At 49.8% G+C, this 25,699-nt stretch overlaps 1 protein-coding gene across 1 annotated transcript; it reads left to right on the forward strand.

The window, feature by feature from the left end:
* Positions 1–2,962: 2,962 nt before the first annotated feature.
* Positions 2,963–24,440, forward strand: LOC135916905 (uncharacterized). The gene is made up of 4 exons (XM_065450352.1): positions 2,963–3,879; positions 6,518–6,763; positions 21,288–21,475; positions 22,456–24,440. The coding sequence occupies exons 1-4, from the start codon at positions 2,992–2,994 to the stop codon at positions 24,101–24,103; spliced, it is 2,970 nt and encodes a 989-aa protein (XP_065306424.1). The 5' UTR covers positions 2,963–2,991; the 3' UTR covers positions 24,104–24,440.
* Positions 24,441–25,699: the final 1,259 nt, after the last annotated feature.

A 25,699-nucleotide genomic window follows, 5' to 3' on the forward strand; every position in this document is an offset into this window, starting at 1 on the left:
CGACATAGTACTCTTGGCGAGAAGGCTTTGCCTTCCATTGAACTTCTGCCTCGAATTTGCCCAAAACATTCAGGTGAGCCCCGCTTGCACCAGTCAGCACCCCGCCCACCATCATTAGACTAGTGGGTAAACCTGGAAAAGATGGTGGTACTACAGAAACTTCAGCGCTCGTGTCCACCTTATAGCAAAGACTGGTACGTCGTTAACTCTTACTTGAGCAAGTTGTGACTGCGCGCTCGATGCATTGACAATTCCCCCTAAAAAATATCGCCCGAGTCCATGTGCACCGACGAGACCCGCTCCTGTCGCTGTTCTGAAGTTTTCTTGAGGCACACCCTGCTGGAGTGCCCCTTGATACTGCAGCTGTGGCACTCCTGTGCCTTTGCTGGGTAGGCAGGCCTGGCGTGCATGTTGCAGCCACAGAAGTTGCAGTGCTCGATCCCGAAGTGCTGAACCTTCGTTTCCGAAGGCTTTCCTCCGCTGTTTCTTCTGGTGACACTAGGCGTTAACGCCAACCTCGCCGCACTCCATTGGCAAGGAACCGTCGCTGACGGCCTTAGATCCTCGAATGTCGTCTTGTTTTATCTGGGCCATTTCCTTCAGCCGTACTTTCGCTAGAGCCGTTGAAAGAGTTACCTTGCCATCCATTCGAAGAGATTCAGAAAGCTCCTCGTCTCGTAGACCGACGACGAACCGGGCCCTGACGAGGCGTTCCTTGGAGTCGTCGAAGTCGCACCTTTCTGCCAGAACGTGTAGCGCTGTCATTAAGTGGTCGACTGATTCTCCGGGCATCTACTGCCTCTTGTGGAAGCGATCGCTTTCGTGTCAAAGTTGCGTTCCTTTACGAAGAACGGGTCGAACGCTTTTTTGACGAGGTTGAATTTCTTCGCCGCTTCGTCGACCGAAATGTTGGACGTCGAAAAGATGTCTCGAGCTCATCGTCTCATTGCGTAGAGCAAGGCACAGACTTGTGCCTCCTCCGAGCGCTCGTTCAGGCCCAATGCGTAGCGATAGTCTTCAACGTCTGTATCCACGCCGGTTACTTAGACTTGGCGTAGTCCAGCTGGGGGGGGGGGGGGGGGTGAGAGGTCTTGTTGAAGGCCGTGCACTGTAGAAGCCACGGTGCTTCCCCCTTTGGCGACGCTTCGTTTCCGCACGCGGGTGGGTGGCTAGGTTAACTTCCGGACACCAGATCGTGTTGCCGCGTGCTGCAGCGACCAAGCGGCCCACCTATCGGCGATGAAAGAACACGCAGGTCGCGCCCAACTCTCGAAGGCACGCAGAAGAAGGTCCCCCGACGTTTTTATTGCCAGCCGTACATACAAGCACCGTGACGTCATAGCCCATGGCTTCCGTGGGCACACATACAGAAGGTGCAACATCGTGATGCAACGCATGCGCGATAGCATCGCGCAGGCACTTCTCAGCACAGGAACAAGCAGACGAAACGGAAGTGCATCTCTCTCGCTACCGTATGAAGCAAAACAAAAGCACGCAGACGCTTGATTTGTATGTTTCATTATTTCTGTAAGCTTTAATTTGTTCAAGCAACAGATTAAACAAATAACTGATGTTGCCTTTAATTCTGAAAGTCACGTGTCACTATGAGCGACATCGCAGCCCTGCCATGTTCGTAGGCGCACTTGCGCGATAAAGAGAGAGAGAGAGAGAGAGAGAGAGTAATAATATAATAATATTTGGGGTTTTACGTGCCAAAACCACTTTCTGATTATGAGGCACGCCGTAGTGGAGGACTCCGGAAATTTTGACCACCTGGGGTTCTTTAACGTGCACCTAAATCTAAGTACACGGGTGTTTTCGCATTTCGCCCCCATCGAAATGCGGCCGCCGTGGCCGGGATTCGATCCCGCGACCTCGTGCTCAGCAGCCCAACACCATAGCCACTGAGCAACCATGGCGGGTAGAGAGAGAGTAAACATTTATTACAAAATATTGTAGTAAGAGTGTGGAAGCGATCCCTCCCCTAGTCCGGGTTCCCTAGAACGATCTCAGCGACAACAGGGGCCCGGCAGACGCCGTTACGGAGGGCATCTTCCCACAGCTTTTTAGTGCGGGAAGGGTGCAGGATGAATGGCAGAGAAGGAAAGAGACGTTGATTTGACGTCAATTTGACCTCGGTACCTCCTTCTGTATATTCCCTTGTACCATATCTTGTCTATTAATAATAAAACCTCATTCATTCTCTGGCGGGGAGCGCAGCACCCCAGACTAGAAGGGCAAACGCCGTTTGGGTTTAAATTTAAGCTCTCTCCACAGCACGTAGGGATGTCCTACTTAGCAGACACGATACACGATTGTTAGCGCGCATTCCTTGCACTGCGCTTGTCAACCCAAAATGGCCACACCTGGTGAGGGCTCAGTGGCTATGGTGTTAGGCTGCTGAGCACAAGGTCGCGGGATCGAATCCCGGCCAGGGCAGCCGCATTTCGATGGGGGCGAAATGCGAAAACACCCGTGTACTTAGATTTAGGTGCACGTTAAAGAACCCCAGGTGGTCGAAATTTCCGGAGTCCTCCACTACGGCGTTCCTCATAATCATAAAGTGGTTTTGGCACGTAAAACCACATTAGATAACCTGGTGAGGGTCACTTTCAGAGCATGCGCACCACCGGAGAAAAATTCAATGTTTTTGCCATAGTTATCCTAATAGTTATCGAATCGGGCATCACTATGACCGAGCGCACTTAGTGGCTAGGCGCGTTTCTGGAAAATACTTCTTCTGCAAGCCTAATCACAAACGCCTCGAAGCGCAAAGCCTAGTTTCGTCGATTGTGCCCCGGGGATCTTGATCAAAACGCGCCTATGTATTTCCCTGAATAATACCTATTACCCGTGTAAGGCTAACCAAATCGCCGTGCCTTCGCGAAGCTGCGCATCACTTCCAAGTGTCCCACCTGGCGATAAAGAACCACAAACGCGCAGCAATTTTCTTTTCTCTCTTCTTTCTTTCCCCCGCGGGACAGCCGTGACATGGTTCATGCCCGAGGGATAACGCCGCGCTACCACCAACAGAGTTGGCAGAAGCATTCCTGTCATCGCCCCCCAGACAGGCCGCACTTCGGGGTAGCGGGCACGCGCAACATTCGTCGCCAAGGGACGCCAGTCTTCCACGGTTCGCAGCAGCAGCAGCACCGTCTCCGGGCGAAAGAACAACGCGCTCGGCAGGGTACAGCGATCGCGATGAAGTACGACCCTTCTTCTTCGGAGGGCCCGGTTTACGCGCACGGCTTCCAGAAGAACAAGTGCCGCGACGAGCGCCGGTGCCACCACTGGGCCGGCCCGGAGTGCGGCCGCTGCAAGCGGGGGGCCAGCCACATCGACGGCGCCATGGCGCGCGGCCCGTGCCACCACGTGCGGTTCTCGGAGCGGGCCAGCCAGTGTGCCGCCACGGCAGCAGCGATGCAGCCGGGGCGCGGCGGCCACTGGACCATCAAGCTGCCCTCGTCCGACTTCCTGCTGGCCGCCGCCGGGGCTGCAGCCACCACGCGACCCGCCGCCGCCAAGCCGGTGGCGGGAACCAAGCCTGCCGCTGTCGCGGTTACGGCCGAGCCGCAGCCCGCGCAGCCGCAACCGCAGGCATCTGCGCAACTCCACCACCACCACTCGCAGTGGGCGCTGCAGAACTACATGCAGCTCGTGTGCCGCGACAAGCGCGGAGGCGGCGCCTCGCAGCACCAGCAGCACCAGCAGCAGCGCCACAAGCAGACGTCGTCCCGCCTCGCCGACGTGGTCGCGGCGGGGGCGTTCTACTCGGCGACCTCGACGACGTCCTACTGGCAGCAACAGCAGCAGCAGCAACCCGACGACTCCTACGTCATGTACCGCACCTCCGCAGCCGAGCAACGAATTTTCCAGCAGGTGATTTGCCCGCCGCAGTCATCTTTCTCTTCTTCCTCCTCTTCTTCCTCTTTTTCATCCAACTCCTGATAAGGTGCTTCACACCGGCACATCGCAAACCGGTTGTTGAGTACATCGATGTACTTCGAGTACATTGCTTCGAGTACATCAAAGCGATGCCCTTATTAGGTTATCTTTTGCTGTTCGCATTAAAAATGTTACGACATAATGTACGACGCAAGACCGGGTGGTGTCGTAAAGGCGAACTCGCATTCTTGCCAGATAGCTGTGTTGGGTAGATAAAAAGGAGGCTTTAAAATAAAACTGATGTCCCTTGACTAAAAGAACCACAAAACTGACGTGCAAGCTGGCTTTCGGTGTTCGAACACGCGCTCGCGCTCATCACGCATGCAATCATCATCGTCGTCGTCTTCGTAGACGGCGCTGCCGGTTACGCCGGCCACCTCACAGAACCAGAATCTTTTGTAATTGACTCGTACTGAAAGTATATCGGAACCAGCGTCATCGCGACATATCCGGCTACTTGTGCACACAGGTCAGATCTGCCGCGGCTCTATATAAGGCCGCTGCCGAGCTGTCTACCAGCCTCCTGTCTGAATGAGTCGTTTCAGAATTATAATTTACTGTACTACAACCTTAAAGGGACGCCAAAGACAACCACCGAATACGTTTAAAAGTTATTTTTTGTTAATTTCGCGGTAATAGTTGTAATACTAGAAGAGCAAGTGAAGGCGACATGGCGTGACAAGAACTTATTTGAGTCCTGAGGGACTGAGACCTCGGGGAGCCAAAACCGAAGGCTCCCGAAGGTCAAGTCGGTGGCTCCACCCACGATGGAACCGGGAGATCAAGTCCCGCCGCAATGTCATGGGCCCTCTGGACAGCCTGGAGTTGAATGTGGAGATTGCTGCTCTTGAGAGTGTCCTGCCATTGTTCTTTCGTGATGGGTGGAGAGGCGTTAAGGGCTGGGCACAGCCAGAGCATGTGGTCAAAGGAGCATGAGTCATGACTACATTTGGGTCACGAAAGTTTCGCTTTTGCGAATTGTGCACAGACACTTCAACGCAGGTGCTTAAGTAACTCGACATAGATTTAAAAGTTCGTTCTTTTTTTTTCTTATTGGGACACTTGTGGCCGAGAAGATGTTATCGAAACTTGCTCAGTGCTGCTACGGTGAGTTGCGGTGCAGTCGCTGGCTCTGGTTAAACATAATGTTGTTCAAACGCACCGGTAAACAATCTGGTAGACCCAAACACACGCTTTCGAAGTCGATGACATTACGGAAAGCGGGTGCGGGTAATTCAAGGCGTGCTATACCTGTGGTATTCCCGTGGTATACTAGTGGGTGTATTAGCATTCTAGAATGGTACAATTCACTAACGCAGCTCGGAAGTCACTCCAGAAGTGCGTGCGGCAGCATTCTGTGAACAATCATCATAGTCAAGAATATATCGGAGAGCCCCTTAGACTTGCACTTTTAATAGATTCTGGAAGTCTCTGTGCGCAAATTTGTGGATACAGCTGCCACACCTCGAACTACTCGAGCCCTCCGTGCCAGCGAAGCCGCAGATTTATTTCGAAGTAAAACGTGAACTCTGTTCATACACGTACTTTGCGACGGTCTCTGAAGCCATGTGGGCGCACTACCGGTCCTGTCGTCGGACACCGTGGCCAAAATTTTTATACTTGAATAAACAGTGTTATCTAGGTCAACCTTATGCGCAGAACTACGAGCACGGAATGTCGATAACGACGCGCACCCGCACATCCATGTGATTTATCTTGCCACTCGCCGTGGTTGCTTAGTGGCTGTGGTGTTGGGCTGCTGAGCACGAGGTCGCGGGATCGAATCCCGGCCACGGTGGCAGCATTTCGATGGGAGCAAAAACACCCGAGTACTTAGATATAGGTGCAGGTTAAAGAACCCCAGGTGGTCTAAATTCCCGGAGTCCCCCAATGCGGCGTGCCTCATAATCGGAAAGTGGTTTTGGCACGTAAAACCCCATAGTCTTTAGTTTGTCTTGCCACAATTTGACCTGAGCTGCCGTTGTGCACAAATGCAAACACGTACACATTCTGTCTTCTTGCTGTTGAGTGCTGCGGATGCAGTACGAAAACATTTTATTCATATCTTTGCCCCGCCAGCGAAAGGTAGTCATGCGCCGACGTACAGCTGCCGTCAGAACACATTTCTTAATGACGGCCCGTCGCAAAAATTCATTCAACTCTGCCGAGGGAAGCGAGAACTCATATTGAGCTGCGCTTGACGTCCCTGTCACAAAGCAGCAGGTGTTTAGGGAACAGGGAACTTATTTCGTCAGCAACAACACATGCGAGCAGAAAATTTTGGCACGTATTTTCGGCTCACTGTCCGTCGTATTCTTCATCCGTTTCACACTATGCGCGCTACGGGAGTCCTGAACTGACCACATATATTTCCTCTTGGAAGTGGCTTCAAACTTCTTCAACAAACACTACACTTACATTGACCCCAACTAGGCCTGAAAGTTAGCGGAGTTGACCGTTCCGAGTGCCGTCCTTGTTTATCTTTTGTGTCCGTGCATTTCTTTTTATGTCTTGTTCTTTTTTAACTCGTCTTCGAGATTGTTGACTATGCCGCTCACACACGTATACTCAGGTCGGGCCATACGCGTCGTGGCGGGATATGCGCCCCAAGATTGGCTGCGTGCCAATCAGGCAGACCACGTGCGCCGACGGTGACGGCCACCTCGAGCCCAGCGACCACCAGGACGGCGGGTTCACGCATCCGGGCCAGCTGCACTCCTTCCTCGCCTTCCAACACCAGGAGCACCAACAGCAGCAGAATTGGGACCAGGACAGCTACCTGCCTTACCAGGACGGCGTGCCGGGCATCAACGGACAGGTACTTACGGAAACGGTTTCTTTTCTACGGCTTTTTACCTGTCCGCTTCTTTACAACTACGATAGTGTTGTACAGGACAGTACAGGCGCGTTTACATGAATGCGACGATAATACTATGCTGCGACAGTGTTTGCATACTGCGCATGCCCCCATCGTCCGGAACAAGCCGGAACCTGCTTTCGCGAGTGCATTTTGCCGGTCAGTAGAGCCGAGTACACGCACGCACACGCACGCACACACACACAATCTCTTTTCCCTCTCTCCCTCGATATGACACGTCAGCATTTGCGCGCACCACCGCAAGTCGTCTTACCCGCCTCAATCTACCCTCTCCTGGCGCGTTAATGCAAATTCCCAGCGCATCACCGTTGCTTACATCGATACAACGCGCTAGAAATGCGATGATGCGCCACATTCACATTCGTGTGAACGCGCCTGTAGTCGCCAGCATTCGTTCCAGTATCGGCCTGCCGATTCAGCGGCAAATGTAATACAAGGCGTAGATGTATCCTCGCAAGGGTTTTTTGACGCGAAAAACTCCGAAAGTGAGAAAATGCGTGCGCCGTCTAGCACGTCGAACTGCAGCCATCGTGTTGGTCATGGATTACTTTTGACACTGGCGCGCAAAGGTGGTCGACGTCACGAGGTTCCGACCTCGCAAAGTAAACCTCACTTTGAAATCAATTCACCAAAAGAGGTGCACAAATGGTAAAAACGGTCATCCACCTGAGTAAAGCATGAAGCTTAAAAGGAAACCCATACGGTTTTCTCAAAGCTCCGCAGAAACTGTGTGCTGTTCCGGGGACCGAAACCTGGACCATAGCTTTGCTGGAGTAGTTGCTATACCATCTGAGCTAACCTGGAGGCTTGCAGACTGCAAAGCAAGGCCAGGTAAATCTACCACTCGCAGCGCGGAAACACTAAATATGCCAAATCATTTATGCATAAATCCGCAAGGTGAGGTGTAAGGTTCATGAAAGAAAAAAATTGGCAGTGGCTTAGCTCGGCTATTCCAGGATATATGCAGCGAAAGCTAAGGCATAGTATGGTTAGCCTTGGTTAATATTGATTGCAAGTCCAGATTAGTCTGGTTGTCTAGCTATGTTGCGGTGTTTAGCCAGTCGTTCGCTGTTTCCTGGGCGAGTCGTTTCCTCTTCATCTCGTTCCGATGCCGATTCCAGGCTTCCTCCTGCTTATCAGAATTGTCACCGTCCATACTGCCGCCTCAACTGTGGTTGCGGCGCACGCGAGCTCTCCTTTTCAATCCTCCGACGTGTTATCAGGCATGAGACGCAGCTAGCGAAGCGAGCGGAGGCGAGCGCAACGACGAGGAACGCGGTGTGACGTCATACGAAATGGCGGCGGCGGAAAGGCGCGGCGCGGCGCAGCGGCGGAACACCTTTGGCTCGGTGCTACTAGTGGTGCATGCGCAGTAGTGACTAGGGAGCGAGAGAGAGAAATATCCGTGGCGAGGCACGCGTTGTGACGTCGTGTGCCTCCTCGGAGCACCGCCACGGCGAAATTGCAAGTTCGCGGCCAGTAAAGCTTTCGCTTTAAAAATGGTCAAGCCGAGACGAATGAGTGAACGATATTTAGCAGATTCTCTTACGTAAATTTTACGTTTCGAGAAATATGTCTACATGTAGCTATAGTTTACCAAATTCTCAAAATGCCTTGACAAAGCACAAGTTTACAGAAGGTCGTTTAGTGCTCCTCCCAATAAGTTTCGGAATGTACCAACAAGGTCAACTTTCAACTTTTCTACGATAGAAACCTATACGGGTTTGTCAGTCTTCCTTTGTCCAAATTTTTCACTGCCATGAATCTTCCTCCGCCTTGCTGATTTCAGCGGAATTCATTTTTCAACATAATGCGAGGTTGGCCACTGCTACAGAGTCAAGCGGCGTACAGCAGACTTGCCTATGCCAATTTACAGGTATTCAGAAATGTCTTCAGGACGCTATAGCTTACTTAAGCCTCAATATGTCTTGACATAATGTTTCGCAGCTGAAAACTCATACCAAAGTACTTGATGAAATGAGCGCTACGAAGACGCGGACGAAGGAACAACATGTACCACAGACAAGGCGCTACTTCCAACTAAATGTTTTTTGAAGAAACAGAACTTTAAATAGATGCAACCAAGAAGAACAAAGACAGTAGCGCCTTGTCTTTCGTACATGTTGTTCTTTCGTCCGCGTCTACGTAGCGCTCATTTCATCAAGTATGAATAACCAACTCACCCACATCAAGCTTCCGCTCATACCAAAGAAACTTTTAATTGAGGCATGATATTAACTTCCCTACGCAATAAACTTTATTAATAAAATTAGCGCCCGCGTCGTGTGTTTCGTTTATCTTAGTACCGTTCTCGCGCTATTTGCAATAGTATGTCAGCGTACCGACAATCCATGCTTACCGCCATTTTGGGGTACACTTAATTCGCTCACCAAATAACTTAGATTGCAATCTTTCTTTATTCTTTCTTAGACTTTCTTTATTCGTACCCGCTGAACAGTAAGGTCTAAGCAGGAGTGCAAAAAAGCAACAAACATACCACGAACAGCATGTAAAGTGCATAAGAATCCAATATCACAGAAAAGATTCAAAAATGTTTGGGTTGTTTACGTGCCAGAATCACGCTCTGATTATGAGGCGTGCCTTAGCGGGGGACTCCTGATTAATTTTGACCACCTGAGGTTGCTTTAACGTGCACCTAAATCTAAGTACATGGCCGTTATTACATTTGGCCCCCATCGACGTGCGGCCGGGCATTGAACCCGTGACCTTGACCTCAGCAGCGCAACGCCATGCCCACTAGGCTACCGCGACGTGTGACAAAGCTGGTTCTGTTGAATTAAAAATAACATACAGGAAGTATGTGTCGCAGAGTGATGTACTGTGAATATGTGTCATGCCGAAATTGAAGTGTGCAACAACATTAACAAAGTATTCAATTGATGCTATAAACGATGCAACATTAATCAACAGAACCAGTCGATCAAAGCTCCTTGAGGAGTGGTAGGCAGTGTTAGTATATCAAGATCGTGGGAGACCACCGGGCAGCATCAGAGTTTCAATGCGGTAGCATTAGGAGTGTTAAAGTGGAAAATACTATGTGTGTGCGGCCGGTCATATGATACAGGTAAAGAAGGGATAGGGGACTTTAAAAGCTCGTGTGCGAGCAACTGACGCTGGTCTGCCCCGGACCACCGTCAGTGGAACGTCGTTCCTCGAAGAGGTAGGAGGTGTGTCGAGTGAGCTCTTGACCAACACTTTGCGATGCGGTGAACACGCTTTACACGAATCCGACACCTCAGAGAGGAGCGACGTGGTGCTAATGCAATTCTCTCGCATTTACCACTCAATCACCACTGAATTTTTACAGCGGAACTGTTAGCCTCTCGTTGGTCGGAATTTTTTGTCGGCGAAAAGATTGCCTACCAACGATACATACATCTTGGAGAAGCAGCACAGCACAATACATCTTGGAGAAGCAGCACAGTATGCTGCTTCTCCAAGATGCATTGCATGACGTCACCGGGTGGCATCATCACTTGACGAGGAAGTCATCGCGTGGCGTCACGTTCGGCATGATAACGTCATCAGATTACGTCATCTGGCGGTATAGTCACGTGACGATGCCATTATTCCCGTATATTGAATAGCAAAACAAAGCTATCATGTCCGCAGCTTGTGTGTAAGTCGTACTTCATGAATTTTCTGGCGCAATTTATCTTGAGAAATTGTGCTGTTCCGCTCACGTAGTACGTGCGCGCGTGACGCACGTGTGCACATGATGTATCCGTCTTTGATCGTGGGCGACCTGCTTGTTGCATCTGTCGTACTGCGTGTGCTGCGACCGTAATCGACATTATGGCAAACACTGTCCAAAAACCGTAATCTTAGCGGCTGCGGTCACTCAGGCAGGCCTCGAACGGCAGCTGCGAAAGGGAAATCGGCTTTGTCTTTGAGTTTCCATGCAACAGCAATACGGTTTCTGGTATATTCGGATTACAATCCGCAACTATCATGTCTGCAGACTTGTGTTTAACTCGTACTTTACGAATTCTCTGACACAATTTACTTTCAGAAATTGAATTGGTTCAATAAGGCACTTGCGCTTGGCGGAGGGCGTAGAGGAATGATCATGTATGCTGCGTAACGTACGTCGCTCGTGGTGGCGGCACTTGTCTACCGTCGGCAACAGCTTCGCTCTGCAACCACTTTCACAGGGTGGAATGGAGGTGACAGTGACCAGAACTCTATTGGAGTGTCCTGAAGAACTTGATTGGTGGAAGCCAAAGGGCTCCCCGATCAAGTTGGTGGCTCAGCCCACGACGGGACAGGGAAGTGGTGACTCTCCGCGACGTCGCGGGCCCTCTGGACGGCCTGTAGTTGGTGCGTGAAATCCGAGCCGGTAGACTGGTTCTGGTTCAGCAAGGCGTCCAACTTGGACTTGTATTGAAGGTCGAAGACCGCGTTGTACGGGCACAGCCAGAGCATGTGGTCGAAGGAGCAGCACGCGTGACCGCATTTGGAGCGTGACTGCAGGAAGTTGGGGTCTATCCAACTAAGCGCTGTGGGGCTGAGGTAGGATCTCGTCTGTAGGAGCCTGGGAGTAACGACCTGAGCCCTTTTCAGTTTCGGGCTTGGGAGAGGGAATTTCCTCCTGCTGTATCTGTAATGCGACGTAATTTCGTGATAGGTGGTAAGAGGATCTTTGAAGGGGCAATCCTGTGGGAGAGCCGGACCGTTAGCTCGGGCGCGGTTCGTGAATTCACGCATCAGGCAGTTGGCCCACTCGTTATAGGGTTGCAACCCGCTTGGTTAGCTATATCGTTCACGTGGGCCGGGAACCACGCTGGGCTATGACCTCCAGTTTCTTCACCCGTAGTAATAGGAAAGGATATGTTGACGATTCCGGCTGCGTGTTTAGAAACTAGAGCGGACGAGAAAGCCCTGACCGCCGTGCGTGAGTCGAAGAAAATGGTCGTCGGGCCTTTTGCAGCTTCAAAAGCCAAGGCTATCGCGGTTTCCTCCGCCTCCTTCGCGTGTTTAGTGTAGATTTACGCGGCGCTGATAAGTGTTCCGCGCGCGTCAATGGCCGAGATTGCAAACCTGTCTTCGCTGCCATATGGAATGGAGGTGGATTTTTTTTAAATCATTCATACGTGCAGGTCCTGGTCGGGCCCAAGCAGGAGTGCAAAAAAAAAGGATACAGCAGAACAAATGCTATGAACGGCACATTATAAGTATATAAGATGCCAATGTGACAGTACAGCTGCTTATGGCGAATTAGGAATTACATTACAAAGTGTGCGCTGCAGAATGATGTACTGGGAGCATGTTACATGCCGAAGTTGACGTCTGCAATAACATCAACAAAAGGTTCAGCGGGACCAGAGCGAGCAGCTATGCTGCCGACAGTTTCTTCTGATGGGCTACCCGCCGTGGTATATCGTAGTGGCTTTGGCGTTGCGCTGCTACATAAGAGGGCGCGGGATCAAATCCCGGCAGCGGATGCAGCATTTCCATGGGGGCGAAATGCAAAAACGCCCGTTTGCCGTGCATTGGGTGCACGTTAAAGAACCCCAGGTGGTCAACATTATTCTGGTGTCCCCCACTACGACGTGCTTCATAATCATATCGTGGTTTTGGCACGTGAAACCTCAGAATAGAAAATGGAATATAATTGTTCTGGTGGGCAATTGTTGCTGCATACAACTAATACTTGTGAATATAGCCACTGGTTTCTTTGAACATATTGCTGTGACGCGCTCCGAATGAATGCCTAATAAACCATAATGTCGTAAGAGCTCAAGGATGACTATGGAAGTCGGAGGAATACTACGTAAATGTCTGCAAACAATGCTCGATCGATATAGGGCGCCACGCTGCCATCACATTGCTGTTGCTAAGATGTAACACGATAATGTTTTTCTTGGCATGATTGCGGCCGAGAAGCTGACAGCGTGCCACGCTGCTCACGTTGAAACATTCTGTGAGCATTCCTGTGCAGTTCTGGGATGTCACCGACTGGTAATAATCACGCCGAATACCATTGATACGCAAGGCAAAGAAATCGGCGAGGTTCGCCGGTACGGACGAACACTTCAGAGGACCAGTGTGTTCATGCGTTAGAGCGTTTCGCTGTGTGACGTTCCCTTACCATGTAGTAGTTATGTGCACCGAGGTGTAATGCTGACTATTCACGCATAAACCCCGCAGGGGCGTCTGCGCAAGCAGGCGTTTGGTGTGTTGCGACACCACGGACCCGAGCACACGAGGGTTGGACCCTCCCGCGTGTAGCCGTGCGCGGCTTAGCCGTGTCCGGGGAAAAGGGGATCCTGGGGGTTGAGCCAATGCCGGGTGTTTGGACCTTTAAGGCCCCCCGGCGGCGGCAACACACCCCTTTGGCCTCGGCTTCACGTAGACGGCACCCCCGGACTGACCCACCCGGGGGAAATCGGTAGTTGCCTTTTCCTGTCCTCCTCTCCATCCTGCGTCTTTTTCTCTTCCTTTCAATCTTTCCTGTCTTCTCGTCTCTTCTATTTACTTCCAACTTTCCTGGCAGCGAGGGTTAACCTTGTGTGGGTGGCCAACCTTGGGTACTCCAGATTGGGTTATAGTGGCACCGTACAACTGGCGAGGGCTTGTCTTACTCGTAAGACTTGCTCCGTCCCCATGTTGGGCTCGGTGGTGGGCGGTTGGCGCTGCTGCCGAACTCAAGACTTCTATATGGCTTCTAGCAAACCACTTTCCCTTGATCGCCCTCTAAAAAGAGGGCGCACCGATGCAACGTTTCAATTCTTTTTGATGAACAATCAAGAACACTTCCCTAAATACCAAGTAATCCACAGCGAAGGCAACAAGAGCGTGCGTAAATTCTCCCCCTTCTTGGTGGCGAAATGCCTCGCAAACACTATAGGATCTGGCTACAAAGCTACAAAGATGTCGAATGGAGACCTGCTCCTTGAATTGAAGGATAAAACACAACATGATAAAATTAATGACTTGAAATGCATTGGCGATGTAGCAGTCACTGTGTCGGCACATCGAACCATGAACACGAGCCGTGGAGTAATCTCTGAAGACGACTTCTTAGACCTTAGTAACGATGAGCTGCTTGAGGGTTTCCGGGACCAAAATGTGATCAAAGTAGAAAGAATCCAAATCCGGAGGAACAATGAACAACTTCCAACAAAGCACATAGTATTAACCTTTGGTACCAGTCTACTGCCTAGCACATTGGATGCAGGCTATATCAAAGTACGTGTTAGGCCGTACATCCCAAATCCTCGACGGTGCTTTAAGTGCCAGAGGTATGGGCATGGATCCCAGACGTGCCGAGGAAGGCAGACCTGCGCAAAATGCAGCTCGAACGATCACCCATCAGACACTTGCGACTCATCTCCACATTGTGTGAACTGTGATGGAAGCCATCCAGCCTACTCTAGAACATGCCCTAAATGGAAGAAAGAGAAAGAAATCATTGCATTGAAGGTCAAAGAAAATATAACATTTCACGAAGCAAGAAAACGTCTGTCGTACTTGAATCACACGAGCTTTTCCGAGGTGGCGCGACGGGGGGCAGCGTCACAAATCCCTCGGGAGTCTACCGCGGTCACTGACAGTGGCCCGGTAATCACTCCGCCTGCCCCCCTGGTGGCAGCAGCAGATGCTGCTCCATCAACATCGAAGGTGGGCCTGCAGACTTCGGTTCCGCAGGCTCCAAAGCTAAACCGAACTCCACGGCCTGGGACGCGAGTTTCAGCGCCTAATTCACGATCCTCCAGCGCCTCCGAGAAGGTTATGGAGGTCGATCAGAAATCCTTGGCGTCATCGACGCCGAAAGATCAGCGCTCCCAAGAGCGCGCTAAAAGAGATAAAATACCTATAACTGCACAAAGAAAGGGACCGGTAACCTAAACGGTTACCGCTCTTGTATACATATCCATTTATCTTTACCACGTGCTCTTGAACACAGTCAACAAAAATCTTCCTCAAAATGGCTACACAAATAATTCAGTGGAATGCCAGGGGCCTCCTTCGCAATCTAGATGATGTCAAAGATCTACTAGAGGAATACCAGCCACGACTGTTCTGTGTTCAAGAAACACATTTAAAGTCTACACACCAGAACTTTTTAAAACAGTACATAATTTTCCGTAAAGATAGAAATAATGGCAATTCTTCTTCAGGTGGTGTGGCAATCATAGCCCAAAAGTCAGTAGCATGCCAGCATGTATCACTCCAGAGTTCATTTGAAGCAGTGGCTGTTCGGGCTATATTGTTCAATCATCTTATAACGATTTGCTCCCTATATATATCGCCTGATGAGCGGTTAGACATTGCAGAATTTGAAAAGCTGATTGACCAGCTTCCTGAACCCTATATAGTAATTGGAGATTTTAATGCTCACAGCCCATTTTGGGGTGATTCAAGATGTGATGCGAGAGGACGGGCAATAGAGAACTTCCTTCTTTCTTCTGGAGCCTGTCTCTTTAACAAGACAGAGCCAACTTTCTACAGTCCTACACACAACACGTATTCATGTATAGATTTAGCCATAGGGTCAGCATCACTTCTCCCACACCTGGTATGGAGAGTTGTCACTAATCCATATGGGAGCGATCATTTCCCGACACTCCTAGAAACAACAAACTGGCACGATGGACCAGCTTACCCCCCAAAATGGAGACTTCATTCAGCAGACTGGTCAAAATTTAGAAACATAAGTAAACTGTGCCTAGAAGAAGTGGACCATTTAGGTGTAGAAGAACTGGCTAGCTACATCACTGAACACATCCTCTGTTCCGCTCGAAACTGCATACCTCAATCCTGCACAGATAGAGTAAATGCAAAACCGTGGTGGAACAAGGACTGCGAAACTGCTAAGAAACGTCAGAACAAAGCATGGAGTAAACTTTCACGCTACCCAACCACAGAAAATCTAATAGAATTTAAGCGCTGCAAAGCAAATGGACGCCGTATCCGCCGAATATCCAAAAGAGAAAGCTGGACGTGCTACATATCCTCAATAAACTCATACACGGATGTTAGCAAAGTATATAACAGAGTACGCAAACTGAAAGGACAACGTCCAAATCCTTTTCCTCTCGTCACTGGTTCTGGTGATTCAGTAGAAGATCAAGCAAACACTCTTGGCGAGCACTTTCAGAGAGTATCAAGTTCAGAAAATTATTCCGAAAATTTCTTAAACCATAAAAGAATAGCTGAAAATATTCCTCTGCGTCCAAAAAAGTCATCAGAAGGGTACAATAGACCATTAACGTTCCATGAACTCAAGCTTGCCCTAGGCTCTTGTGGTAGCTCGGCTCCAGGTTCTGACGCAATAACTTATGAAATAATCAACAATCTGCCTTATGAGACCCTAAACTGCCTTTTAGGCCTTTACAATAAGATATTTGCTACTGGTCATATACCTTCATCTTGGAAAGAAGCAATAGTTCTACCAATACTCAAACATGGCAAAGACCCTTCCTTAGTTAACAGTTACAGACCAATTGCACTCACTAGCTGCTTACTCAAAGTATTTGAAAAGATGATTAACCGACGCCTTGTCTTCTTTTTGGAATATAATGGTATATTGGACCCTCGCCAATCTGGCTTCCGAAGAGCGAGGTCTACTACCGATAATCTAGTTCTCCTTGAATCATATATACGTGATGCATTTGTACATAGCCAATACTGTCTGTCTGTATTCTTTGATCTTGAGAAGGCATATGATACTGCCTGGCGATATGGTATTCTGCAAGACCTCTCTTCCTATGGAATTTGTGGTAGTATGCTAAATATTCTGCAAAATTACTTATCTGAAAGAAAGTTCCGCGTTAGAATTGGCAATGTACTATCGCGCACTTTTATTCAAGAAAATGGTGTACCACAGGGAGGAGTGCTAAGTTGCACACTTTTTATAATCAAAATGAACTCTCTCCGCTCTGTTATACCATCAATGGTGTCTTATTCTGTCTATGTGGACGACATCCAAATCAGCTTTAAATCTTGCAACCTGTCCATATGTGAACGCCAGATACAGTTGAGTGTTAACCGCCTCACGAAATGGGCAGACGAAAACGGGTTTACATTCAATGCAGAAAAGACTTCCTGTGTGCTGTTTTCCAGACGTAGAGGGGTATCTCCTGACCCTTGCATTACGATGCATGGGAGAAACCTGGTAAATAAAAAAGAACAAAAATTTCTTGGTATAACATTCGATAGTAAGCTAACCTTCACGCAGCATATAAAACAGTTGAAGCTGAAATGTCTTAAAACCATGAACCTTTTAAAGATTTTATCCCATCAGTCGTGGGGAACAGATAGGTATTGCCTCCTATCTCTTTTTAAAAGCCTTGTGTTGTCACGCATAGACTACGGATGTATTGTTTACCAGTCTGCTTCAAACACAACACTTAAGCAACTCGATCCTGTCTATCACTTAGGTATCCGCCTAGCTCTTGGTGCTTTTAGGACGAGCCCCGTCCAAAGTCTATACGCAGAATCGGATCAGTGGCCGCTGCATTATCAACGTACATATCTGGGAGTCACCTATGCAATAAGAATCATGTCACTAAAACACCACCCATGCAAAGCACTCATAAGTGATCAATCCACTAACCAGTTGTACTTAAACAGGCCTTCACACGCCCCACCGTTCCCGTTGGCAGTAATATCTGTTGCGGAAGAACTCGGAGTACTTTTCACAGATCTACAGGAAAGCGACAATGCTGAACCTATTCCACCCTGGGAACAATGTACAGTTACCTGTGACTTGACCTTTAGAGAACTGAACAAAAAGAGTTGTCCAAGTGCCCTCATCCAGCAACATTTCTTGGCCCTTGAAGACAAGTATAGATCAACGGCATTTTTCACTGATGCTTCGAAGTCGGCAACTTCAGTATCATGTGCAGCCCATGGCCCAAACTTCTCCAACGCTAAAACCTTACATAACCATAGCAGCATTTTTACAGCCGAAGCGTACGGTATCCTGATCACTGTTGAATACATAGTGCAGCACAAGATACAAAAGTCCATAATATACACAGATTCCTTAAGTGTTGTCACAGCCCTGTCCTGTGGCAAAACAAGCCGAAACCCTGTATTCAACATGCTCATTAAACACATTCACCTAGCATATAAACAAAACCTAGCTCTTGTTGTATGCTGGGTGCCAGGACACTCTGGGATTGCAGGCAATGAAATGGCAGACAAGAATGCTGGACAAGCGGCTCATCGGGATATTATTGATGTAAGCTGGGTACCTGGTGTAGATATGAAACCTGCTGTACGAAAGGTGCTTCATGACCATTGGCAAGCTGAGTGGGACAAGCAAGTGGAAAATAAGCTGCATCTGCTTAAACCGCGATTAAGCAAACCTTTCCGACTGAAGCTTGATAGGCACACGGAAGTCACCCTAGCACGACTCAGAATAGGACACACTTATGGCACACACAAACACCTATTGACTGCAACTGACCCCCCGACGTGCACACGCTGCGGTGAGATCTTAACCGTCCTACATATCCTCATTCAATGTCCCGAACTTCACCGAGAGCGATTAGCTCATTTTAAGGAACTCTACACACACCATATACCACCCCATCCCTCGATGTTCTTATCAGAAGATGCACTTTTTAACTTTAAAAGAGTGCTTAATTATCTTGCTCAAGCTAACTTTCTAGATATTATCTCATTCCATGCTAACCATCAGACTGTGCCTCACAGGTGAAGTATAGTCTGATGCACATAAGTATGTCCGAGCTCTTGCACTTCTTGCGTAGGCAAGAATTGTACAGCAAGGGACTCGGACAATCCGCAACAATTTACCATGTGTCCCTATAACCTATAATTTTAGAATTCATCCACCAGTATTTATAGATTTCTCTTACGTGTAGGCCTCTATACAGCCTCCATTTTAAGTCACAGCACCAAACCCACAATTTTACTAAACAAAAACATATGTCCTGGCGCTCTTTGGCCTCAGATGCCCTTGCGCCATTAAACTCCAATCATCATCATTCACGCATAAACCTCGGAATGCATATTTGGATTGCGTTAGATGGTTTTGGACGCTTCCGGGCAGGCCTTATCCGGCCGTGAAAGCTAGTCAGGTTGCTTGCTGATGGTCGCAGTGGTGACTCGCCCGGTACACCTTGCCCTCCTCCGCCCCCCTTTGGTTGACATTTTCACGCAAGAGGCGCGACACGCTCAAACGCCGGTGACGCGCTGAGCTGACGTCATTTATTACTCTCTCTCTAGTGTCAGTTTAGTTTCACTGGTCCACAAGCGCCACCTGGACTTAGTTGCTGAAACTGGGAACGCCGGGGCGCGATACACGAGGTGTCGGGTGCGCCATATTTACAATATCGGAGGTCACAGAAAATTGCGGCAAATATTTGATTCCTTGATGCGCTGTTTGGACTTCAGAAGCTGAAATCCAGAAGCAGTGATAAATACATTTGAAACATGTCACGCACACGTTAAACCACTTTTGATCGAAGCTATGCTGCAAGTTCTTTTAGTAAGACCAGTTGGAAAGCAGATGGATGGGTACGAGTGATGCAGGACTAGGTAAGCTGACTCTGGACAGTATCGATAGCTTCTTGAAAATGAATTACCCGCCGGGATTGCTCAGTGGCTATGGTGTTAGGCTTCTGAGCACGAGGTCGCGGGATTGAATGCCGGCCACGGCGGCCGCATTTCGATGGGGGCGAAATGCGAAAACACCCGTGTACTTAGATTTGGGTGCACGTTAAAGAACCCCAGGTGGTCGAAATTTCCGGAGTCCTCCACTACGGCGTGCCTCATAATCAGAAAGTGGTTTTGGCACGTAAAACCCCATAATTTAATTTGAAAATGAATTGTGCAAAGACCTCTAGCGATAGTACTACTATCGATAGTGTTATTGATATTACGATGTTTCGCTATGAAGCACGTAGCACTATCTATCAATAGCTTGCTATTAACAGTGCGGTCGACAGACGGAAGTATACTCGTACTTTAACAAGTATATTTGGCTTTATGTATTGGGGTGTAAAAGCTTCTAAAATGTTTTTGTTCTTTCTCAAAGGTCTGCAAAGATACGTTGACAAAGTTTAAGGCCGTAGGTCTAGAAGCTTTCAGACATTCTACGTGTATAGATTTCACAGAAAAACGTTTAGGGCTCACTTTAGACTTTCAATACATTGTCTAGATTAATATTTGTGAAGGGGGTATGTTAAAGACGCTGCGTTCAGTTTTCACGTGCATAAACCGCGCAGTAAACATTGGAGTGAGACCTTTTTATGGCCAATTATTCAAACAGCCGGTGTCGCAATTGTTATTCAATTGTTAGACAAATTCTTTCTGCAAGTTTATTTTAAGAATGACGTACAGTTGTGAGAAAGAGTTCGGAGACCACAGGTGCTCCGATATTCTTTTTTTTTTCTTTATCGCAGCCTTGGCATGCAGGTTTAAATCAAGTGGAAACAGCCTACATAAGCTGTTTGACCAATGTAACGCATTGAGACAAATGCAAATTGCATGGCTTAGCTAGAATCTTTAAAGATTTTTTTTGCAGATTCTGTGGAACATGCTTTGGGTAGATACATGTTTATGTAATTCGTCTGTGTATGCCTAATCTTTTCTACAGTGGGTATTCTAGTATTTGTATATACCTCCCTTGGTTCATTCAGTTGCTTTACTTGCTTTTTTTGTAGAAAATTACTTGGCGTTCTTGTTTATTTTGCGGTCGTTTATCTTTCAATAGACTTTGCTTTAATGTGATTTTACTACTTCATTTAGAATCCTTTTTATTTGCTTGGGTAATTGTACATTTTCCTTCAACCTTCTAACACCCACTGGTGATGGGTCTGAACGGACTCTGTGGGTTTCTCTGATTTATGACCCAAAAATAAATATCGAAAAAAAATGTCGCTGCCGATGCGTTTAAGCCAACAGATAAGTAAAACATAGTCGTTCATTATCCAAACATGACAGAGGGGTCGCATGGAGATCATACACGAAATTATAAAAACAGCGAGTGAACGAGACAATTTCCGCCTTGAACCCGCATTTCCACGAGCGGATTTTATTCCTCATTAGGGCAAGTTCCTTGTCCCCAAGAAAAAAAAGTCATTTTGTCGAAACGGTGGCTGAGGCCCCCTCGTTCGCCCACTGTTTATCATAGTCAGTCATTGCAATAACGGCTTTTCGAGCATCTGGGCCACTATCTTGTGCGCGTTCGAAAAACCGACGTTCGGTTTCACCTCACGTGTTTGGCCTACATATTGGCCTAAGCCACGATATTCCAGACGCGATTGTCCAGGCGTGGCCTGGACAATCGCGTGAGGGTGAATCGAACGTCGTCTTTTTCGACCGCGTGCAAGGATAGCGGCCTCGGTTGAAGTGGGCGTCACGAGATGGCGCCGCCAGCGTTGCTGCTCACGTCTGCGTCATTCCGCGGGCGTGGTCACGTGCGTTCGAGCTAAAAAAAACAACGCTCGATTTGCGCGAGGCGCAGGGCGACGGCGACGCGCCCGCCTACGGGGGCGGCGCTGCGGCGCTGGGCGGCGCCGACGGTGCCGACGTGCTTCGCGACGAGCAGGACGAAGTGGTGGCGCTGCTGGCGGAGATCGACGAGCGCCACGAGAAGCACCTGGCCTTCGAGCGGGTGCTGCAGGAGCGGGAGCCCACCTTCTGGAGGCACAGGTATTGCAGCGCGGGCTCGAGAGAGCTCGGTACCGCGTGTCTCGCGCATATACTTCAAACGCGCGTGTGCACCTGATTAAGTGCGCCTCCTTAAGCGCACCCGTCAAAAGTCGAGCGAAACGGTGCCGCAATCTTTTTTTTTCTTATCGTCGACTGGCAAACCCGAGGAACTCATAGTTTAATTGTTCAAACGCCAGAAGCATACATACACACGTCAGCATATCCACGCACACGCGGACAAAGTGACCATCTCGAGCTCAGGTTTGTGAGGTGACAAAAAAAATGTTTGCCTGAACGCGAGGTAAAGGCGTAATCGATTGTTGCATGCATTGTCGTTGTGGCGATTTCTTTTTCGTCATCGGTGATGAAATTAACGGTCCTACGTGAACTATCATTGCGCTTTTTTTTCGAAGGCTGGCGGCAATAAGATGGTTAAGCCACCAATATATGGTGCCGCATGCACACTGTATCGCGTTCATCAGTACGATATACTGCGCTTAGAAACTGGCGTGCCAACTTTAGATATCGCATAATCCGCTCAAAACGGTGGTCTATGTGGTCGATGGCAGGTCACACTTCTATAGAGGAAAAAAAACTTTTTTTACAAATGAATTCAGCTTACGACCCTTGGTTTCCACTCTGAAATATATTTTTCTCAATTAATAGATCTGCCGGGCACACCTAGCCAATCGTTAGTGAAAACACTGCAAACTAGCACTAGCAAGGTGGAAGCAAGCATTACATCTGGCTTTGGTAACTTCACCGCGGCGGCGCTGTTAGCAGTACGCTGATGGTGGCGTGTAGTCACCGCCCAGTATGTAAGAACTCTACACGTCTTCACTGTACTAAATGAGAAGCGCATCTGCGAAAATAACGAGCCATAACGAGGTTGAACCTGTCGTTTGACTTCAGCGTAACAGGGTTTCCTCTATACGTGACGCAAGAATACCACTGACAAACAATTGATCTCGCTCGTACAGGTGGCGCACACAGCCTCAATTTCCGTCGCAGCACTTGCTGTATCAGCAACAAATCATCGGCACAGCCGGTTCATGCGACTCTGTGGAAGTCTTCGTGGACGGCGGTGTCTGGCGTTCGGTATCCGATAATGGACTCTACGACCGCAGTGATCGCAGGCTCTGCCCACCGTTCAGGGTGGTTCAGAGTAGGACGTCGTCCGTCTTCTTCGCTCGGTTCGCTGCCGACGACATAACTGCCAGATATGCCCAAGCAACGGGCTCACTAACGCCTCCTCCATCGAGGGGTAGCACTCCGAGCCCCGTCCCTGTCGTCGCTGTCGGGACTAGCACTCCTCCGCACCAGGGCAGCCCCGAGTCAGGAAACGCTGCCGCGAGCGCTCCACATGAGGACAGGAACGAGAAATGCGTCGAACCGAAGTGCGGTGACGAAGCCAGCGGAGGCAAGGTAGAGGGCAAGGTGAGCCCCTTCGTCGTTCACCGCCATTCGCCGGTTCAGGTTAAGGAAGCTGCCTGTGCTCTGCCGGCGACGAGGAACCAGCAGCCGTCGCAGCACGTGCAGAGGCAAGAGCCCGTGGACGCGACGGCGATGCATCAACAGCGGAAGGCCTCCAACGACTTCCGGCGACCCAGCTACCCGCGACGCGAGTACCACAGCACGCGCCGGTACAACGAACACGACCATTCGACGCCGCCGCCGCCGCCTTCCTCGCTAGACAGGCCCCCGGGAGGTGGGAGACAGTTCAAGACGACCGACGGCGGCCGTTTCCCACAGAACGGGCAGTGCAGAGAGGCCTTCAACAATCGACCGCATGCTAACAACAACCACCACCATTACTCGGACGGCGGTGCCTACGCGAGGGGCCAGCAGCAGCCACCCAGAGGAGGGAGCCACTCGGCGAATCGGAACCGAAACCGCCCCAATAACAACAACCGCCAGTGCAACGGCGCCAACCAGTGGAACAAGGACAGGGCGAGGCAGGACGCCGGCCCGGACGTTGGCAATCGCGGCGGGTTCGCCGCCCACCGCAGCTCGCTGCCCTACTGCTGCCGCAGCGTCGCCGGAGGCTCCAGGGTGGCCAGCCCAGCGGACGCGTCGGCCGTACCGACACCACCGCCAGCCTCGCATCGCGGACGCCGTTATAACAACAAGCAGGGTGGCGGTGGAGCCGGAGGGTGCGGAGGACAGGCGCAAGTCCAGAGGCAGTACTCGGCCTCGAGACCGAGTCCTCAACAGGTATCTCCCACCTCCCGCGACATCCAGTCCGCCGGCGCTAGGTCTGTGGCGGCCATCGACAACAATGGCGGCAGGCATCCATCGAACAGGAAGCCCAGTGGGGATGCCTCATCGCGTAAGCCCCGCAGGCAGCAGCAGCAGCAGCAACAGCAACAACAACAGCGTGCAGACTACAACCAGCCGCGCTGCGCCAGTAGCAGAGCCGGTGAGTCTGCAACCGCCACGTCACCCACGCTGGGCTCGCGCAAGTCCTGCGAAAGCCTGCCCACTGGATGCGGCAATGGAGACGCTGCCGCGGCAGACTGCGCCGACGGTGACCTGGCGGGCGATGCCTTAAACAGACGTTCCATGTCTCTCAGGATGTTCTGGGAGAGAACCAACCTCACCATCTTTCGCAGGCGGACATCGCAGTGAAACGTCAGCTCGCATTGGAGCGCCTCGAAGCCGCCGCAGCAGCGCGGGGGTCCGTACCTCTCGCGCGCCCCAGCCCGGCACGAGACTCCCTTCAACACCAGACGAGGCACCAAACGCGTTGCACTAAAAGCCTACTTCCAACCTGGATCTCTGGTATGCCTCATCTCTCGCTTCTTGCGTTGGCTTGACGGGCTTGACGAGTGTGAACGCCTTGGTTTGCTGACCTGCATGACTCTTTACTTGTACATAATTTTGCTGCTTTGTGGACCTGCTCCACCAATGTTGTGTGTGTGTGAAAGTGATTTTATTTTCATTAAAGCTCGTTTACTCACCCCAATGATGCCTACAGCCACGCCTAAAATATTGTTCTGCTCATTACACAAACCCCTTCATGCGACTCTTTAAAAGGCCTGTCAAACCGAACGAGAAACTTGTCGGTATGTATCTTTTCATGTTGTGCTGGAATGAGAGCCTAGTTGTGGAGGTTGTAAAGCCTAAAGCATGTATACGTTGCGCTTGACCCGATCACGACGCCCAATAGTCCGTCCAAATTCCCTACGTGCATACGTAAGTAAAGCGCCTACTACAACACTCTTCAGAGAGTTGCTCAGGTTGCGACAAACTACACATGTACTGCCGGGCTTTTCTCAGCGTCTTCCCAACACTGGGTCTTCCGAGTCTTCCGAGTTTCATTTGGACGTGCATTAAAATATGCAAGACAGACATTGCTAGGAGGTACTGCAATATGGGGATGATGAGGAGCGTAACTTGCGCTCGTTAATCTAGCAGTTGGCATTTTTACCTGCTGATCGAATGCACGCTGCACGCTCCAAAGCTGTGGCGGTTTTGTATTCTGACAAAACTTTGTGCCGTTTTCACGCGCCATTTTTCTTAGTTTCCGAAGTACTCGACGGACCCGTGTATTCGCCACATGGAGTTTCTTTCTTTTCTAATTAAAGAGCGATTATAGTCTTCATAATGGTTTGTAATCACCATAATGGCGCAAAATCCGTAACGAAGAGTACCTTCAGCAACGGCCATCGCTGCAAGAATGGTCGTTAGAGCTGGCTTCTCCACAATAACAGCTTTTGCGAGGAGAAACCCCCCTCCTCTTTTGTTACCTTCGTATCGCAGGAATTCACGACAGGACTAGAAGCGCCTTAGCGGAAATACCTAGGTTAATTCGTACCACCTTCCTATTATTGGAAAAATATCTGGTCTAATGAGGGCATACAAGCTTCTTGCGTTCCATCCCACCCGAGCTGTAGATGCAACATTCCCGGAGATGTTGAGCTGGAGGGAAAGGCGTTTTTCCTGTTTTCGTAAGAAAATCGCTACCGAACCCACCGATACGTCTTTCCGACCCAACAGCTAGCAACGTAGCCCCGATTCTAGCCCCACCTAGGGTCGGTGTTCAGCTCGTAAGAGATGGCTCCACCCCTTGAGACATTCCGAATTTGGCAATGGAACTGTAGAGGCTTCTCTAGGAAGAAGGCTCCCCTACAGCAATATCTACGCAGTTGTGAAAAGATGCCCCAGGTTATCTTATTACAGGAAACCCTCTCGCCTGGCATCTCGATGACTGGGTTTTGCTCG

This window comes from Dermacentor albipictus, chromosome 3 (assembly GCF_038994185.2).
Source record: "Dermacentor albipictus isolate Rhodes 1998 colony chromosome 3, USDA_Dalb.pri_finalv2, whole genome shotgun sequence".
In the NCBI taxonomy this organism is placed as follows: domain Eukaryota; kingdom Metazoa; phylum Arthropoda; class Arachnida; order Ixodida; family Ixodidae; genus Dermacentor; species Dermacentor albipictus.

Bases quoted from the DNA above. Each gene is read 5' to 3' on its own strand.
- LOC135916905 (XM_065450352.1), top strand. From the start codon at position 2,992: ATGGTTCATGCCCGAGGGATAACGCCGCGCTACCACCAACAGAGTTGG. The intron at 3,880-6,517 runs GTGATTTGCCCG...ACGTATACTCAG, and splicing joins AGCAACGAATTTTCCAGCAG to GTCGGGCCATACGCGTCGTG. The intron at 21,476-22,455 runs GTATTGCAGCGC...TCGCTCGTACAG, and splicing joins CCCACCTTCTGGAGGCACAG to GTGGCGCACACAGCCTCAAT.